Source organism: Centropristis striata, chromosome 3, assembly GCF_030273125.1.
Source record: "Centropristis striata isolate RG_2023a ecotype Rhode Island chromosome 3, C.striata_1.0, whole genome shotgun sequence".
Taxonomy (NCBI): domain Eukaryota; kingdom Metazoa; phylum Chordata; class Actinopteri; order Perciformes; family Serranidae; genus Centropristis; species Centropristis striata.
The window spans coordinates 7,012,615-7,032,186 of record NC_081519.1 but is presented as its reverse complement, the minus strand read 5'-3'; the positions used below and the strand labels follow the sequence as shown (position 1 = coordinate 7,032,186).

The window sequence follows — 19,572 nt, the reverse complement described above, 5'->3', positions numbered from 1 at the left end:
TAAAATACTGCTACTTTTCAGTTTTAAATGTTTAAATAGCAGTAAAATGCAGGCTGCAAAATACAGACTTTTAAATATTTAGATAACATTCATCTTAAAGAACTATCATTCATTTACCTTTAAGACACATTAAAAAAAGTTCCCAATTTAAAAAAATAGAATTTATTGGGAGGCAGGATTGTGTATAAACCAAATTGTTTGTTTAAATGTCAGAGAATGCCATTTAATTCTCTACTTTAGCACATGCAAGCAAGCAGATCTACACTATGCATCATACATGTCAGTATGTTTGCGTAAATGCACCTGTTTGTGCTCATGTATGTCTTTTTTTGTTATACAGTATGTGCCAGTCAGTGAATATTGTACTTAAATCAGCGTATGGGCATGTTCTTGCATGTATATTTGTCCCATTGGATTTTCATTTATTTGAAAAGAGTGTGTGAGAATCATTCTGAAGCAGGGGTCTGAATCACTTTGAACAAGCACGCTGGGGACAGAGATCGGAGAGAGAGGCAACACTAGTTCCATGCCACCACCCTAAAACAGAACTGCTTCAGAATATTCTGAAGTGCTTCAGAGTTTTGGATACAGAGATATAAAAGTGTGAGAAGAATAAGCTGTGGAAGCTCAAGCGGTGAGAAAAGGACAGAGATTAGGACAACTGAGTGAGTCAGAGAAAATGAGAGAGGAGAGAGAGCGAGAGAGAGGAACAGAGAGAGACAGATTAATCAGAAAAGAGAGAGATATTGGTGAGGAAGACAGAGCATGCACTTGCACAGTGGTCTATAAGGCCATGCAAGCCCAAAGCCCAGCAGACAGTCAGTGGCCTCCATCAGCATCCAGGGCAGGAGGAAGGAGTGTGGATCAGACACACACACATTGATAAGAATCACACTGCTGAGGGAGCAACGGGGAGAACATGAGCAGAGCAGAAACAGCACAAATCAGCTTTACTTGTGTGTGGGAATTAATGTATGTGTGTGTGCAAGGTTTTATTTAAGGATATAGTTATGAAAGAGTCCTGTAATTTTATGCAAACAGCATGTGGGCAGCATATGGTGAGTGTGTGTGAGCTGCTTTAGCTATGTTTGTATGGCAAACTATAACAGAAGGACCAGGAGGTGTGTGTGTGTGTGTGTGTGTGTGTGTGTGTGTGTGTGTGTGTGTGTGTGTGTGTGTGTGTGTGTGTGTGTGTGTGATTTCATTGACAGATAGAGGCAGATTGCACTAACCACCAGCAGGGGGCACCACTTGGTCCAGCAGCTTCATGCTGGTTCTCTTCCAGATTTTCTTGATGACAGCTCGCAGCTCTTCGTTGGCCTGCTCCAGATTTCCTGCACCACAGGGAGACAAACGTTCCTGAGAAACTAAAACTGCAGTTCAAAGCCTAAAGCCCAAAACACCCCTTACCCCTAACGCTGAGCACTATTCCTCTGTTGGTGGGGAGGGGTAGGGGGCGAAGTGGTGGTGCTGTAAGTGTTTGAATGTGGCTTTATGTTTTTCAGAGGCACACTCAAAGACGAATGTTATGAGGAATTCGGTAACACTTTACAATAACCAACTGATTGATGTTTGTAAATGGTTAATAATTGGTTTATAAACCATGTATTAAGTGCTACATACATATTTAATCTTTAAATGATTTAAATCAATTTCTTAAAGGTATATGAATCATTTCAAAATCATTAACATACTTATTATGGTGTTTAATAGTATATTAATAGTTTTAATTGCACTCATTATAACATTTTAATTATAATTTAATTGTTTGTTAATGGTAAAGTAACTATAAACTCACATTAATATACCATCTATTTGTTATTTATAGATTATGTATTTATTTAGACATTAATACATTATGTATTTACCATTCTAAATGGCCTATATGTGGTTTATAAATGATGCACTTTGAGTTGCATTTATATGTATGAAAAGCGCTATATAAATAAAGTTTGATTGATTGATTGATTGATTAAACATTAATAAACCATCTATCTGTCATTTATAAATGATGGTTATTGTAAACCTTCTTGCAAATCATTGGCTGGTAAAGCTGCACAAGCTAAAAAAACACCCTTACAAATGTTGTATTTCTTTAGTTAATGAAGATTTTAAGAAGTATTTTATCATGTTATTTCAATGTATTATAGATGTTTTCGGAGGAGTGAGAGCCGTTGGCAGGGTATCATGTGATAGGTGTATCATGACAGGTACTTAGATTCCAAATTCGTGGTCAGTTCATCCAACTAATGCCTGTTACTGCTGATAGTTAAACACACAAGCATGTCAGATCTGTTTAAGTAAAAGCCATCGATATCCATGATGACGTATCAGGGTCAAGATATCAACCATTATCCTTTGAAACTCTGTTCTGAGGGGCAGGGATAATGAACAGAGGGGTAAGGGTAAAAATAGGATGGCATTGGCCGTCTGACAGGTAACAGAGAATGTTCAGCTAGGTATTTCAGGAGCAGAGCAGAAGGTTTGTACCTTCAGTTTTGATCTTCAGGGCAGTGCGCACCAGTGCAAACAAAGTGGCGTTAAACATGACCGTGCCATCACTGTTCAGAGGCATGTTCATGGCTACTAGCCTCTGAAAAAAAGAGAGTACATATAAAAGGTTTTAACATGGTATAAAGGCCATGGAAAATAATCAGTGTTTCTCTGTGCATTTTGTACACTCAAAAAAATATTCATGACAATAAGATGGACTTTAAGTATTAATCAGTGTAAATTGTAAATTTTCTATGTAATTTTATTCCCTTAGTTCAAGGTAAAAGGTTACATTAAATGTAGCGACTATGTATCAGGTTCAATCAACTTAAATAAAATAAAGAACTTAAGTGGATTTCATTAAATCAAATTAATGTAAACAAAAACCTTATGTGTTAATACATATAAAGCTAAGTTAATCTTATACATAAACCTTATGTATTAATACATATAAACCTAAGTTAATATTATACATAAACCTTATGTATTAATACATATAAACCTAAGTTAATATTATACATAAACCTTATGTATTAATACACATTAAATACACACTAGACAATAAAATAAGGGAGGAGAGACCTTGCAAGCCACTCTGTGAGGGCACAGTTTGCCAAAGCCGAGAGGAGGCTGGATACGACGAAGAAGTGTCACAACATCCAGATGTTTGATTCTGCCCCTGTATGAGAAAAAAAATAGACGGAAGACATAAACTGTCAATAGGCTTACTGGTGGAAAATAAATGTGTAATGCTTTCTGATACTGTAGGTAATAAAGTACATACTTTGCCTCTGGGTCATATTCTGACCAAATTCTCTTGAATTCGTCGAGGTGGTGTGGACCAAGAATGGACCAATCACGTGTCAGATAGTCGAAGTTGTCCATGATGACAGCCACAAACAAATTGATAATCTGGAGGAGCACAAGAAAACTGTCTTACATACATTTGGGACCTTTTTTCTCCGTTTCAACAAATCATATCATATTTTTTTTGTTTGCAGTGTTTTGAGCTTCAGCAACGTCACTTAAAATAAATTCCAAACTCTAAAATTATACACTATAAGGAAAATAACTAGCATTAAGTTGACAGTTTCATTTGTGTGCGTACCAAGAAGGCGCAGAGCATGTAAAATGTGATGAAGTAAATTATTGCAAATCCACTGCCACACGTCATCTCCTCCCCGGGGCTGTAGTCGGACTCTGGGTCACACAGTTTCCCGGGCATACAGGCCAACATGATCTCCTGCCACGCCTCTCCAGTGGCACACCTGGTGTAACGGACACAAATGAATCAATTAATTAAGTACCCAGAAGACTGAAAACACTGATCAGTTTTCTGATGAGCTGTCACACCTGAAGAGAAGCAGCACAGCCTGAGGAAACGTCTGGAAGTTGTTGTTTCTGTTGATGTGCGTGCCGTCCACCATGGCGACCTTTCCAAACACCTGAAGCAGAAATATTGTTCATATGCCAACTCGGGTAACACAGAGAAAAAATATTTTCTGTCATATTTAGTTACCAACCTGCATGCCAATGACAGCGTAGATGAAGAACAGCATGGCTATCAGAAGAGCAACATATGGCAGAGCCTTGGGGGGAAAGAGAGGAGAAAAAGTAGTGAGATTAATATAAATAACTTACATTGTCCCTCGTTAAACAGTGAGATAATTGTTCTAGCGAAACTCAAACCTCTCACCTGTAGGGGCGCGGCGCTGCTGCTGACCCTGTGTTTCACCTGTTCTGGCATGTCTATTTTATTCGTGTTTTCATTTGTTTTTTAATGAGTGGACGTGGATTTTGAGTGGGAATATGAAGATTATGCTTGGAATGATTTTGTGGACTGTGGTGTGCTTTTATGAAATTTTGTACTTGAATGGGTGATGTGTGAAGTACAGTTATTGCTGTAGGCTATTTTATATTTTTCTACCTTTGAAATGTTTTTCTTTATTGTTTTACTATTTATTCTGTTTGTTTTGAGACATGTCTATGGTGAAACCAAAGAGGAATTTCCACTCAGTGGATAATAAAGTTTTCGTATTCGTATTCGTATTCTAAGCCTCACCTGGAAGGATTTGATAAAAGTCCAAAGCAAGGTGCGAATGCCCTCCCCTCTGCTGAGGAGCTTGACCAGCCGCATGACTCGAAACAGTCGGAAGAAGGTGATGGAGATGCGAGCGCTGTCCTCCGTGTTCTGTGGAGAAACAGTCTTGAGTCAGAGGACGGCAGTGCAACAGTGTGTGAAGTGGACACAGAGCACCTGGCTGCGCTTTAAAAGGATGATGAGGTCTGAACAACCCCGGAGTCAGATTCATATGAGCTCAGCAAGCAGCACTGCATCTTACGGGTAAAACTGCATGTTTAGAGCAAATCTAGTTTTGCATTTGAGCATGATTTAGTTTTCTGTTGTGGTAGCAACAACTTTTAGATATATAAAGCAAATTCAAGGCTGCAGATCTTGACAGATTTCTGGTCAAAAGGTAATCAAACAGAGTCTCTAAAGCAGTGTAGCTGCAGCTGATATGTTTCTGTTAGTCTGCGTCCAAAGCACTGTCAGGAGCCCTGTCACTGTACAGACCTATAGGAGAGGAAGCAAGGAGGCAAGCATGCTGGAGAAAACCTTGCCATACTTGACAGGACTGCACAAGCATGGCACCCTCAGTCCAGAGTCACTGCATGCGGAGTCACAGTGGGGCCAAACCCAGAGCGGGTCGGCCAGGAGGTTCACAGGTCAGAGCTGGGTGACCTGATCCCAGGGGGGGTCATCCAGACCATGTAGCAGGTGTCAACAGCACAAACGTGAGGAGCGGCACAGAAACCGCTCCCACCTAACAGGACACGCAGCGTCACGTTTGAGTGACACATTCTCCTTAGAAATAACTCCAAACATTTAGGAAAAAAAAAAATATTTTTTTTAAAGATATATGCAAATTAACAAACAAAACAAATGCAAGGAGAAAAAAAAGAAAAGTATAGAGAATGGAACATACCATGAGAAAATAAATCAAAATAGAAATAAGCAATAGATCGTAGGAGGTGTAACGTAAAAACAAACAAAAGAAATGCAGATCTTAACATGGCATGGTCCTGAAGAGGGGGATGGGGGTTGGGGAGGTGGAGCATCTTACCCCCTGCTCATCCACCTGAGGAGTCTCCGTTGGCTTTAAAATCAAAGACCTGTATTAATGACTTGTACAGAGCCCGCAGGTCTCACACACATTGGGCCAAACATGTAAACATTACATTGGAAAAGTGTTTATCACACAAGGCCAGCACACGTCAGTCAAGACGCAGACAGAACAAAGTCACTACTCTTCTTATTGACGGGACAAAGCTGTCTTATTGTTTCACTGTGACAGAGACAGACATTCATGTATCACTGTCTATGGACACTTAGTATAATGACAGACATGACACGTTATCTTAACACTTTAAAAGGACTGCCACAGAACAGATTTACAGCTTAACATTCCTACGTAGGACTTGCAAGTCAGACTGACAAACAACATAAAATTACTTAATTGTTTAGTAACATGTAAGACTGGCACACAACTTTATCACTCCCCCGGTGTAATGGTCATTACTGATGGGACTGAATGGATGAGCTGAGATGTCTTAGCCGAGCTTCAGACAGTGTTGATGAGAAGGTAACTGACAAATGTTATGGATTCATGTCATGATAAAAGCACCGTCTACTATTCTTACAGAGCCTCGACTCAAAGCTAATTATTGGTTTTTCTTGTGTATTGACATATGATTCATATGATGCATCATTAATGGCGCCAATTAACCCTCTGAACCCCACAACATGTCTGCAGGTTTGTTAGGCATGTTTGTTTGTTTTCTAAGTGCCAAAATCATACCATTTATCACAGTCAGTAAACTGTAACCTTTTACTATTTTATTATTTCATTTTAAAAAGCCCCTGAACAAATGATTTGTGACACTTCTGTAATACCTTAAAATAGTAATATTTGATTCTCCATGCCTCTTTTAAACATTTGCCAAAAATAAATGATTTGCACTAACCAAATCCTGTAAACAAAAAGAAACAAAACATAAAATGATGTGCTCCTAAGTGCTGCTGTGAAGCCATGATTGCCTCTACTGAGAAAAAAATTCAGTGAAACTTTGGCTGAACTGCAGGCTGTTTACACAGAGCAGAGGGGAGAGGACAAGAGAGGTTGTAAGTAGAGGTTTTAAACATGTTAATAGTTCAATATTTATAGCATATGGAGCCAATATTGACTTGTGGACACTTGGAAATATGCTGCATTTTATTGCATTTTTTTGTTGAATAAATTATCAAAGAAATTCAACCTACATTTTCATTTAGCTGTGTTATACTGCACAAAATTTTCTGAGTTCTCCCTAATTTTAGCCCAAACTATGCTGTTTCCATTGAATGCCGGACCTAAATACTGCAGTGAGAAACAAGGCCACAGTGAGTAAAATGTGACAGTAGCACCCAAAAAAAACCCCACCCAGAAACGCCCTGAAACTGCTTTAGGTTCAGAGGGTTAACATGATTGGAGTACGTTTAAGACAATGCAGTCACACTCTCCTCTGAGGTGTCATGACTTTATGTAAAACAAGTATTTTTAAGTGACTGAAATGAAAATTTGCTGAGCAAAAAAGGATTAAGTTTTAAAAAAAAAAGATTTGATCTCCACATTCACAAACCCACGCTCATACACAGTTATTGTTTGATATTCATGTCATGTATATCAGCAGTATTCAGTGAGCATTTGTACACAAAATAAAATCAACCATAGTGGTGGCGGTTAGACTGAACCTGTATAATGATTTTTTGCAAAATAATGAAGTCATCACTGAAAAGAGTCATATCAGGAGGCTCAGCACTGAAAACAAAGAGATACTCCAGACAGATATGGCTTCATTCAAATCCCTCAGCACAATACTTCACAAACCATCAGTATGAGGTGCAGAATGAGCAGAAATGATTAAAATAAAAAGTAGAATTAGCTTGAGGAGGTTCTTTAGGTAATCCTGGCCACAGCGTTGATGGAGCATGCGTTCAGCATTGCCACGTTGCTGGGGAAGCACTGCACGCACACGCAAGACAATTTGGATGATGAGGAGCCATTGGTGAACTCATAGCAATGCAGCAAAGTCATGCATGTCAGTAGTGCCCTGCAACAAAACTGCCATAGCAGGGCGCTCTCACAGTCCGGTGCAGAAAGAAAATGAAGAGGAGAGGAGGAGAGACAGAGAGGGAGGAGGCCCAATACTGGGAGAGGAAGGAAAACCAGACAGATTGAGTCATACTGGAGTGGGACGAAGAGGAAAAGGCAGAGACGTGTAGAGAGAGAGAGAGAGAGAGAGAGAGAGAGAGACAGAGAGAGAGAGAGAGAGAGAGAGAGAGAGAGAGTTGCTGTTGGAGTGTTCATGCACCTGACTGGAGTCTACACACCTGCGCTACACATGAGCTCCATTCTGAGCTTTAAGAGCTCACTACAGGAAGACAGAACAAAACACAGAGACAATCACTCACAGAGACACAAACACAAGATCATCAAAGAACCTCAGACTCAGCTGCATTTAACAACCATCAGCGTAAATGTACAAATATAACCACTAATTCAGTGTCTTCTGATCCGCTGAGGACGAGCATTCAGGTCGCAGATTCTTACCTGATAACTGTTTTGTAAAAAGGATGCTGAGACTTTTGTTTTAATTTGAGGACTGGGTAATAATAACCATCATTAATACACCATTACATCACTAATACATGTAACTCTATTATTTGTTTTTTAACAGTTTGTATACTGTATGAGGTATTTGTAAAATTATTTGTAAATATTATTTAAGTGGCTATTATAAAGTTAACTGCTCACTACAATACCTTATTAGATGATCAAAAAATACTTTGTAAAGCATCTATAGACATTATTTAGATAGTGAATACTGTGAAACATCTATAAATATTATTTGCATGGCTGCTATTAAGTTGTAAACTAATGCTTATAATATTAGTTTATGATCTATAAAAGCTTAATTTGTCCCCATTAAATCTTTTATTGTGATCCATAAAATAATGATTATTTGTGCACTAATTATATCTATTGAAATAATGTTTATAGGTCCTTTACAAAATATTTATTAACCATTTAACAAGGTATTAATATCTTCATTTGCATAGCTACGCAAATAATATTTAGAGACTGTTTACAGATCATTTTGTATCATTAACAAATACATAATATTTAATCACATTACTAATAATTAGTAACATTATTAAAAACAGTTTCATTGTTTGTTTACAGTAAAAAAAATAAAAAAAAAAGCTACAATTTACTTGGGTTATATGATGATCAAGTTACCATTTATTAATGATGGTTATTATAGAGTGTAACCAAGCAGGGTAACTGAAGACTAAACCAAGTTTTAGTTGCTGCAAAACACTTCTGTTTCTATCCATTTCATTACTTGACTCATCTGTTTTACCTAATATCGATTCATTAATTCATTAAATCTGTGAAACTGCAGTGACCTACACAACTTTAAGGAAAGTAGAAGATGACATTTCTTAAATATCCCATCCCAGTTTTCAGCTTTTCAAGCCTTTGCGCCACAGATTGTGTAGGCTAATAAAATGTTCCTTAATGTTGTGTAGGACGGACATTTCAAAGCTCTGAGCTCCAGGGCCATTCTGTCTGGAGGTGAAGATCGAAGGGTATGGCAAGAGAGAAAGGGCAAACTTCACAAGGCTCTATGGAAAAAACTGACCGGCGGGGAATGGAGCGGGTGGCCGAGCGCCATCTGTGAGAGGCGGGACATGGAGAAGATGTTAGGGAGTGAGGTGAATGACTGACGCTTCCCAGCATGCAATTGGAGAGGTCACAGTAGTCAGGTATGAAACAAACAATCACACAGCTCGTGATGGGAACGGCAAGCAATTAGCAAAAATAAATAAATCAAAACGCAAACCCTATTGTAGATCAGCTGTTACAAATGATTATGTGGAAAGGTTTATAATCTGATCTAGTCAGTTTGCTGTGTGACACGAAATAGCATCCTGCTGCAGAGCTCTAGGCTCAGGCTAACCTCCGGCACTGTGACCCGCCCCCTTCGCCAACACATGTTGTAAAATCACGGCTACAGAGGCGATTTCCAAGATATAATAGCACGTGGTCATTAGTTTGAATAAGGCACTCGACCTCCACCAATAAAACCAATGTCAACAATAAAACCTTAATGTTTTGATACAACTGTAACTTAAAAAGTTATGTAACGTGACGCTAAGCTGTTTAACCTTATGAATTTGCTAATGTTAGCTAGCTATGCTACTGTTGTTAGCAAACTAACATTAACATTAGCTGAAATTAGGTAAAAATACAGTAATGTTACACAAACAACAGGGAAAAAAGCTTTTAATGTTAGTTTGCTAACATTAGCTAACTGAGCTATACTACTATTGTGAGGAAACTAAAATTAGCTTAAATTATTAAGCTTTTTGCTTTTTTCCTTGTTGTTTTGTAAAGTTAGTGAACTTGTATAATTTCAGCTAACATTAACGTTAGTTTGCTAACGACATTAGCATAGCTCAGTTAGCTAATGTTAGCAAACTTATAAGGCTAGCAAACTAACTAGCCAGCTAGCAACCATAACTACCTTTTTGCTTTTCCCCCTGTTGTTTGTGTAACATTACTGTTTTTGCATCATTTCTTTTAATGTAAATATTTTTCCGCTAACGACATTAGCATAGCTAGCTAACATTAGCCAACTCATAAGGTTAGTACAAGTTACTTGCTGCTTTATGTTATGTTACTTAACTTTATTAGTTACAGTTATAGGCTATTGATATATTAATTTTGTTTATCTTGGTGTTATTGGTGGAGGTCGCATAGCTTTTTCAAACTAATGAACACATGCTATCACTTCCGTCTCTAAGCTCAGGGCGGAACAGGGTCACACGGAGGAGGTGGGCCCCAGCCTGGAGCTCTGCAGCTGGACCCTTCCCACACAAATAGTAACAACACATGCAATGAAAAACCACAAATAAATGTAAATGGTGGATGAAAGGTGCCTCACAAGAACCACAATGAAAGTCCTTGTGAAATCAACATCATGTCCCCAAACATTCACAACACATTCATACAAACAACACACCTTAAAGAACAGACTGTACACATGTAAAACACACATGCATAACAATAATAAACCGGCACACACCACCACCACCACCACCACCACCGTATGTTGTAAACAAAGTTAGTGCTTGTTTATTAACTCATGCAGACACACATTTAGGAACACAAACTGAGAAGACATGAAATATAACTCCAGAAAAACAGCACTGCAGCTCAGACGTGAGAGCACTCAGGAGCAGGGCGGGAGGGGCAGGTGGAGCAGTGAGTCTTTGGTAAACTACACCTCTAACAAGCACCATCACCACCAGGACTAATCCTATTGGTCTCATTGCACTGCTGGTGTTTGTTTGTATCTTGGATAACAAATCTTTACCATTTTTATAAACTCAAAGCAAACACAACAAAGTGGATCACAGACATTTAGTCTTTGTTTAAGCTGTTTTGTGAAGTGCCAAGCCATAAGGAGAAGAGTATTTTTTGTATCTGGTAATGTAGAGAAGTCTTGACATGAATAAGCTTTCAAAAAAAGTTTTTTCTATGTGTTACTTTTCTACAAAAATTACAAAAACGTACTTTTTCCTGAGTCAATGACCAATTAAGTTTTTAATCCACTTAAAAGGGGTCCCGGAGATAAAGTTGATATAAACAACAGGTTACACACACAACATTTTTGTTCATTGCCATACTTGCCTCTACAAGTTTCTATGGAAACAAAACGAACAAGAGTAAGAATTAGACAACCACATCATAAATCATCCTGCTCTGAACCAAAAACAGGCCTCAGTTCACATAGAAACGTGTGAGAGACTCCTGTTTTTGACCCGTCTTTTCACTGGTGTGTCCAAGAATTAACATTAGACATGAGTCCTGCAACAAACAGTATTGCAACACAGTGACAATTAAACATTTAGCAGAAGTAAAATCCAACGATACAGACTAATAGATTAACTCACTCAGATGTAATAACAACAGGACATACATGAGGGTCAAACTGAAGCTTTACAGAATAAGCCAATGGCACTTTAACAGCTATTCATTTCAGTCAATAATGCAAAACACAATTCAAAGTTAATGTTAAATATCATGATAAATATGGAACCAGGGCTGAACAATTCAATGAAAAAATATTTAATTGCGATTATTTTGATTTGAAAAATTACAGGGAATTACATTATAGTGTGTAAAACATATTTTACCTTTAACAAATATTGCTATTCCTGCTATTTGAAAATTTCTGGAGGCTTTATAGCAATTTTGATAATATTTTGATTTTTGAGTTGTTCAGCCCTATATTGAACTTCTCAGTTGAACAAAAAAAAAATGGAGGCTAACACTGAACACACTAGAGAAGTGGTTCCCATAAGACGTCCACAAACAAAGCCTGAAGGGTCATCAGGTGAAATAAAAAAAAATTCTGAAATATGGCATTCTTTTATCTCTTTAGGGTTTTAAAATACTTGAAATAAAAGAAATCCAAGGAGAAAAGATATTCACTCATCAGTTGATCTGCTCGAAAAAAGAAGAAGCTTTGGAACCAGTGCACTATTTGCCATGTGGCTTTTCTGTAAGACTTCAGTTCAACTTGGAAGGCAGAAGAAAGTCGTACTTACATTAACTTCAGTGATAGCAATATCGACGACGCTACCGACAACAATTAAGGCATCAAATGTGTTCCAAGCATCAGCGAAATAGTGCTGTTAATGCATGGTGTTAGATGTGAAGGGTGAAGACGGGAGTGAAAGAGAAAGAGCATGAAGAAAAGGGAAGGGAAACAGAATCAGAGAGATGATTAGAAGAGTGGGTTTAATGAAATGGCAGGGAGAGAAAAACAGAGATAGATATTAGGTTTAATCAGATAAAAAGCCAGAAATCAGCATCCCGAGGTGGAAACCAGCAGAGTGAGCCGAGGTGGCCTGAGCAGAGACACGTCAGAGAGCAGCGGGGCTCGTTTGTTTCTGAGCTTTACTTACATCAATCTCACTGAGAACAATGTCTACTATGCTGCCAATCACAACAAGGGCGTCGAACACATTCCATGCATCTCCAAAATAGCCCTGAATGAGGTGGAGCGGGTGGTGGGCAAACAAAAAAGTCTTTAAACTAAAATGCATATGAACTTATTCTGGTAATTCAGAGCACACAGGAAGCCCTGCTGTCTGTCTTCTACAGATTGTAGTTCTAGATCTGCAAAAACTGATGTTCATACTAATACACTCCAGAACAAAATCTTAAGACCGGGGGAAAAATTATTTTTTTTGGGTCTACCACTTGAGTTTTTTGTCCCATAACCCTCAGGATCCTATAACAAATTTAAAACGACTGTATCCAACCTAATATAAATAGTTTATAGTATATATATATTTATATATATATAATTGTTTATAATATTTTGTATGTGACTATATTGATTATTCATATATATATGTATATAGATATAGAGACCTGTTAAGGGGTAGGACTCGATACGTTTTTTTACTTCTTCCTACTCCCTTTCAAGCTTGCAGAATGTGTCTGTTTTCTCAACTTTTTTGTTTTGTTTTTTATTTATACATCTATTAATATTTAAACTTGTTTTTTTTGTGTTGTTTTTTTTACTTGCTTGCATGTTCGAAATAAAGACAATCAATCAATCAATCAAGCAAGCAAAAAACCTCGGCAGCGATGGCGCATTGCGAGACGCCTTGCTTGAGCAGCTCAACAATCCTGCCACGTTCAAAGATGGGAAGCCTTCGCCATCAGGGGTCATGACAGTACGAATGTCTGATGGAAAATGACATGAAAGCCAGAATTTTGCACTGATTTGGACTTTTTAAGGCTACACTGTAATAAATTATTCTGTAGTCATTTCATTTTACTTAATATATTTGATAAAATGTATTAAATATAAATGTGTCCTTGATTTTTTTACTTTAATATAAACATGAGATAGAATCTATTTATTTTGATCACAATAAATATAATCTTTATGTGTATGTAATTCTAAATCAAGAGAATTTTGAATGAATCCAACACAATAGAATTGGTCTGTTTTTAATTGACACTTAACACTTCCTGTTAAGTTGTTATTAACTCAACTTGTAACGTAGTTAGATTTATTTAATAATATTGCGTGCAAATTGTTGCCTCATTTTTATTGAGTAGCTATTGTTTATCTTTTTTACAGTGTATGGTCTTAAACTTTTGATCAGCTGATGAACAGCCTGTTTGAGTTTAAAGGCAGTTTTCAATAAATTGCCTACTCTATTTTTTTTGTCTCTTGCTTCTGTTTCTTCTTTTTGCATTTCAAAGCTCTACTTACAACCTGTTTATGATCCACCAACCCGAAATACAAATACTTGAAATTTTCCCACCAGTCTTAAGATTTTGTTCAGGAGTGCATTACATGCAGAAACACTGCTGCTAAGAACTTGTGAGTGCTATTTTATTTAAAAGGAAATCTCAGCACTGCACACCACACTGTGTCTCTTACTAGCATCCTGTCCTTCTTGGCGACACAGCACTGTCGGTTCAGGGGGAAATGAAACAAACATTCACTGACTCATCAGGTTTCGCACGTTCTTGCACCCTGCTACATCCTTCAACATTTGAAGAAATACGCTCATGCGCTTTTCCTGCCGAAAGTTGGTTGTAAGTGAAGACATTTTCGAGGCGACTCACCCTGGGTTTGAAAGCGATGAGTTTGAGAACCATTTCCACAGTGAAGACAGCAGTGAAGACCATATTAAGAATGTCCATTACGTAGTTAAAGAGCGCCGACTGTCCATAGTGCTGCAGAGAGGTGATAAAGAAGCATGGCTAAAGAAAAACTGAAGAAAAGGGAGCTTCTATTATTTTATTATGTACTTATTTAGACAAAAGCAAGACTTGGGTCAGAAAAAAAGGATAAGATAATGAGGAATAGCATTAAGAAGACGACCTTTAAAGCCACTAAGTGTATAATATTTATGTGATTACAGTATCCCTACAGTTATTCTAAAAGTTATTCTTAAAAGTTTTATGTGTTATGTCTGGGTCAAAATTTATGTTGCATGCGTTGCTTTTCAGCCTATTTTGTTCTTTGTCTCTGGGTCTGCTTGCATTCATGTCTACCACCGTGTCTCTTTAGATAAAACTGGAGGGAGCCAAAATCAATCATGATAATTATTATTTTTACATAAAATTATAGACATAGTAACTGGAAATAAACTGCACTGCTGTAGTTATTGTGATAGTTATTTTAGTCGATAAAGCCATTAGTTTAAATACTGAAAACAAAATAATATTTTTGATTGATAAACAATGAAAACTGGTATATCAGAGTGTTACATCATACATTTTCATGTAGATTCGACAGCAAATGTTTTAACACATACAGGTGTATCATATATAAAGATAGTAGGTGATGAGAGAGGATGCCATAATCCTTGTTAGTAAAATGACAAAAATGCATCTCCTTCAACCTGCCGTCATCTAAAAACAGAGGCAGAGGGGTTGTTTAGTTGAATATGTTATTCTAGTCTGCCTGATTTCTTGATCTTTTTATATATCATTTAGGTTTGTGTACGTTTGAATCCATGGCCCCAATCATATCAGTAGACTAACTGTGCTGTGTATTGATACATCTATGACGCTGTCCGTGGTGCTGAAGCAGCAGATGGATTTGAAAATGCTTTTTTCTCTCCGTTCTGCCCTTCTGCCTGGGTTCTATCATATTATCCAAATTATAACCGCAAATATTCAATTCCATACTATATTTAAGAGTGTATATACAGGTGCATCTCAATAAATTAGAATATCATAGAAACGTTTATTTATGTCAATAATTAAATTCAAAAAGTGGAAATAACACATTATATAGATCCATTACGCACAGGATGAAACATTTCATGTCTTAATTCATTACATTTCTTCTAATTATAATGATTATGGCTTACATTTATTGAAGACCTAAAATTCAGTGTCTCAAAAAAATGTGATATTACAAAAGACCAATTTTAAAAAGTATGTTTAATATGGAAATGTTGGCCTCTGAAAAGTGTCCATCTATATGCACTAAATACTTGGTTGGGGCTGTTTGACTTGAACTACTGGAAATGGACTTTTCCATGATATTCTAATAATGAGATGCACCTGTACTTGATAGAGTAGAGTCACCTTTATGATCAATGTGACAACATGTAGTCGTGGAAGAGCGAGAGGATCGTACAGACACACCTGTAGTAATCCTATAGAATATTTCATCCAGTAGCGTCTATGCTGCTTTAAAACACATACTGAGTCCAAGCCACCTCTGTAACAAGATATTTTACGGGAGACGTGACATGGGTTTAGGTGTCTTTTGGGAGGTTTACATGAGTTTGTTTGCTGGTTGATAGTTTGGAAGCCACTGACGCTGTTAAAAATGAATATATTCCTTATAAAACTATATTACCCAAAATATCTATCTATCTGTAAATGCTCACTGACAACAAATCTAGTCTCAACCTCTGATTTCAAACTAAACATTAAGACACTGAAAATACGTAAACTTTCTCTATAAATTTAACATTCAGCACTACTACTGAGTAATCCTCATTTTTGTCTCAGAGCTGGTTGGTTCTGGAGGTGTGAGTGCAGTGTGACTTCTTACCTGAACAGCCAGGCAGAGCGTGTTGAGCATAATGAGCACAAACATGATGTACTCAAACCCAGTGGAGTTCACCACATACCAGAACTTGTACTGGTACGGGTTCTTAGGGATGTACCTCCTCAGTGGGCGGGCCTTAAGAGCGTACTCCACACACTGACGCTGCACAGAGATATACAGAGCTGGTTTTAATGCTCAACAAACTCTCAGTTCAACCTGCAGTATTTAAATGAACCACACTGTTGACAAAATAATGGTGATAATCTGATTAAGGATTTTCACGAAATCAATTAGCAATAACTAGTACAAAAATCAAGCCTCAGCTTATTCTTCATAGTACCACAGTCAAGAGACCTGCCGCAGCCTGTTTTCTGTCTAATATGTTAAAATCTGAATATTTCAAGAACAAAATTTTAGTTTTTGATCACACACACACACACACACACACACAACACACTGAATCTGCCGACTCTGACCTGGTTCTTATCGAGTTCACAGTTTTTGTACTCTTTCTCTCCTTGTTCCTGAAATGTGACGATCACAAAACCTACGAAGATGTTCATCATGAAGAAAGCAATGATGATGATGTAAATGATGAAAAAGATGGAGATCTCCACGCGGTAGTTGTAAATGGGACCCAGGTTCTCCCTGTTGGAGTCGATCGCTTTGTACAGTAAACTGAGAAGAAAAGGAAAACGGAGAGAGGACACATGTGATCCAGTTTCTCTTAATACAGATCACTGAGATAATACTAAGATCTCATTTTAAATCTTTAACAATGGGATTTAAAAAAAGTCTGAATCTTACGCTGGCCAGCCTTCAAAAGTGGACACAGTGAACAGAGCCATCATCGCCATGAGGACATTGTCAAAGTTGAAGTCGCTGTTGTGCCACAGCCGCTTGTGGATGGTCGGCTGGTTCACATCTCCGTCCTTATACAGGATGTAGGTGCCCCTGTGAGGAAATATGGTGCGGGGAGGTTAATACTGAGGGCCTCTCCCAAGTCTCTTATTTTATGTCTCCTCTATCCTCGCTTTAACCGGAAATTCTTCGCAGGTGCCATCTTTACGACCATCCCAAAGCTCTTAATTGTGCTCGGAGGATAGAGGATAGAGGATAGAGGATAGAGCAGGGGTGGGCAACCTTTACTAACAAAAGAGCCAAAAAAAGAGAAAAAATGTTGTAAAGGAGCCACAGACCTTATTTTCAGCCTTAAAATGAAAATAAAACAGCCTACTAAGTCTAAATTAGTCTACTAACATTACTAATAGTGATGAGCATTTAATAATATGATTTTGTCGGAATGCAGCAACGCAAAACTAAACTTGAAATTGGCAAAATTTAGAGTTTAAGGCGCCAGGCTGTAGACTTGTTGAATAAAATGCTAAAACATTTTTTAATGTCATATATAAGTGACACATTTTTACAGCTCAAGAATATAAATGCGAATGCTTTGGGCCTACACCATTGATAAATGAACATTAAAATGTATATAACATTTTTTAAAAACCTTAACTGGACTGAACTCATTGCACATATGTTCTCCTTTTCACTGCCACTTTAACATGTCTGCACTACTAGTTTTTTAGTTTGGCCTTTGTTGTTTTTTTGTATTTTTATTTTATACTTTTTATTTACTATAAAAAAATCTTTATTCTATTCCATTTTATTATTCTATTTTTATTATCTTATCTGTTTTACTCTGTACTTGTGCTGCTGCAACACTTTTTTTTTAGTTTTCCCCATGGGAGATCAATAAAGGAATATCTTATATCTTAAAGAAATAACTGTTTAATTTCGTATAATTTTGTTGTCACAGCCACAGGGAACAGCTGCAGATGGCCTGAAGAGCCACATGCGGCTCCAGAGCCTTAGGTTGCCCACCCGTGGGATAGAGGATACATGAGAGCATCCTATGCAGAAGTCTTTTAGCGGTGGCCCCGCCCCCTTACTGGACATCAGTTATTCACTGGACACTGCAGCTGATCGGACTGATCTTATACAATGCAACATCACTGTAGTTTGATATCGGAGTAAAGACAGATAACAGATTAAACTCAAGTGTGTCACTCACAAGTTTTATATTTCATTTATTATATTATTAATTTATTTAAAAATGTCACTAGAAACGGACGTCGCTTCATGTGATGCTTCGGAGGGAAGGACGTCTCATGTCTCTTAAAACGTTTCCTCTCTCCTCGCTTCATTTCCCCGTGTCTCTCCATGCATCCCTGGTGGGCGGGACTAAGACGCAAGTGAGGGAAGCGGGGATGCAAAATAAGAGACTTGGGAGAGGCCCTGAAACTGAGATGATAATTAGCTGAGAAGGGGAAAAAATGGATGAAACTAACTTGCACTCCTCTGGACTGGACTTGGCTTCATCTGTGCAGCGATAGAACTTTCCCTGTCGAGGAAAATAGAGCATTCTTACATTAATGACGCATATTTTTAAACTATTAACTCAACATCTCTTTTTTTGTTCAATCTCAGTGCTGCTGACCTTAAACAGCTGCACCCCAATGCAGGCGAACATGAACTGCAGCAGCGTGGTGACGATCATGATGTTACCGATAGTTCTGATGGCCACAAACACACACTGCACCACGTGCTGTGAGACAGAGACAAAAAACATGTTTAGAGATTGTGACATTTATACTGGTTGGGGTTAATACTGTGGACAAGCTGCAGGGTGACTTGATGAGGCCTCACCTTCAGGCCTTTGGCCCGGTTGATGGCCCTCAGGGGTCGAAGAACTCGAAGGACCCGAAGAATCTTCACCACTGAGATGGCCGAGGACCTGAACAATGAAGCAGATGGGTTTAGAGTCAGATTAAAGTAAGTTATTTGAGTTCCAGGTTCACCAAAGGAACTTTTCCAGAAGCCCAGGAACCATTTCTACTGCTGCTTTTTAAATCAGAGTAACTAGGAACTATAATCCATCTCTGCCTTCACTCTTGGTGCCAAAAAAATGTATTGTAAATGGCCCTGGAGCGTTTGAGGCAGAGTTTGCAGGGCTGACCATTAATTATTAACTTATTAATTATTCAAACATAAAACTTGTGGCTGCCACAGCACGTTTACAGTTTTATTCACACAATTAGGAAGTAAAGAATAACATCAGAATCAATACTAGGACAGAAGTGGGACATTTCTTGTAATGTTTACTTTAAAATACAAACAAAGATATGATGACGGCCTCCTATTTTATCTAAAAAGAAAGAAAGCTTGGGTGAATGAAAGAAAGAGTGAGCAGCGATCAGGAGAACAAAGTGAATTGTAAAGTAGTAAATCAGAAATAAATAACCATAAAGCGCTCAGCAGGTTGTCAACTAAACAAAGTTCTAAGGTTTTCAGTCTCCTTTT

The 19,572-nt window shown here is 37.8% G+C and overlaps 1 protein-coding gene across 1 annotated transcript in view; it reads right to left on the bottom strand.

Moving 5' to 3' along the window:
• cacna1da (calcium channel, voltage-dependent, L type, alpha 1D subunit, a) overlaps window positions 1–19,572 on the bottom strand; it is an 88,845-nt gene that overhangs the window by 11,164 nt on the left and 58,109 nt on the right. The window contains exons 22-38 of the mRNA XM_059329838.1: window positions 18,919–19,006; window positions 18,710–18,817; window positions 18,561–18,613; window positions 17,017–17,163; window positions 16,686–16,887; window positions 16,213–16,371; window positions 14,262–14,372; window positions 12,215–12,298; window positions 5,619–5,651; window positions 4,556–4,684; window positions 4,017–4,082; window positions 3,847–3,938; window positions 3,602–3,761; window positions 3,278–3,405; window positions 3,076–3,172; window positions 2,491–2,593; window positions 1,233–1,334 (exon numbers count right to left, since the gene is read on the bottom strand). Of these exons, the coding sequence (XP_059185821.1) occupies window positions 1,233–1,334; window positions 2,491–2,593; window positions 3,076–3,172; window positions 3,278–3,405; window positions 3,602–3,761; window positions 3,847–3,938; window positions 4,017–4,082; window positions 4,556–4,684; window positions 5,619–5,651; window positions 12,215–12,298; window positions 14,262–14,372; window positions 16,213–16,371; window positions 16,686–16,887; window positions 17,017–17,163; window positions 18,561–18,613; window positions 18,710–18,817; window positions 18,919–19,006 (1,862 nt within the window). The remainder of the gene's footprint in view (window positions 1–1,232; window positions 1,335–2,490; window positions 2,594–3,075; window positions 3,173–3,277; window positions 3,406–3,601; window positions 3,762–3,846; window positions 3,939–4,016; window positions 4,083–4,555; window positions 4,685–5,618; window positions 5,652–12,214; window positions 12,299–14,261; window positions 14,373–16,212; window positions 16,372–16,685; window positions 16,888–17,016; window positions 17,164–18,560; window positions 18,614–18,709; window positions 18,818–18,918; window positions 19,007–19,572) is intronic.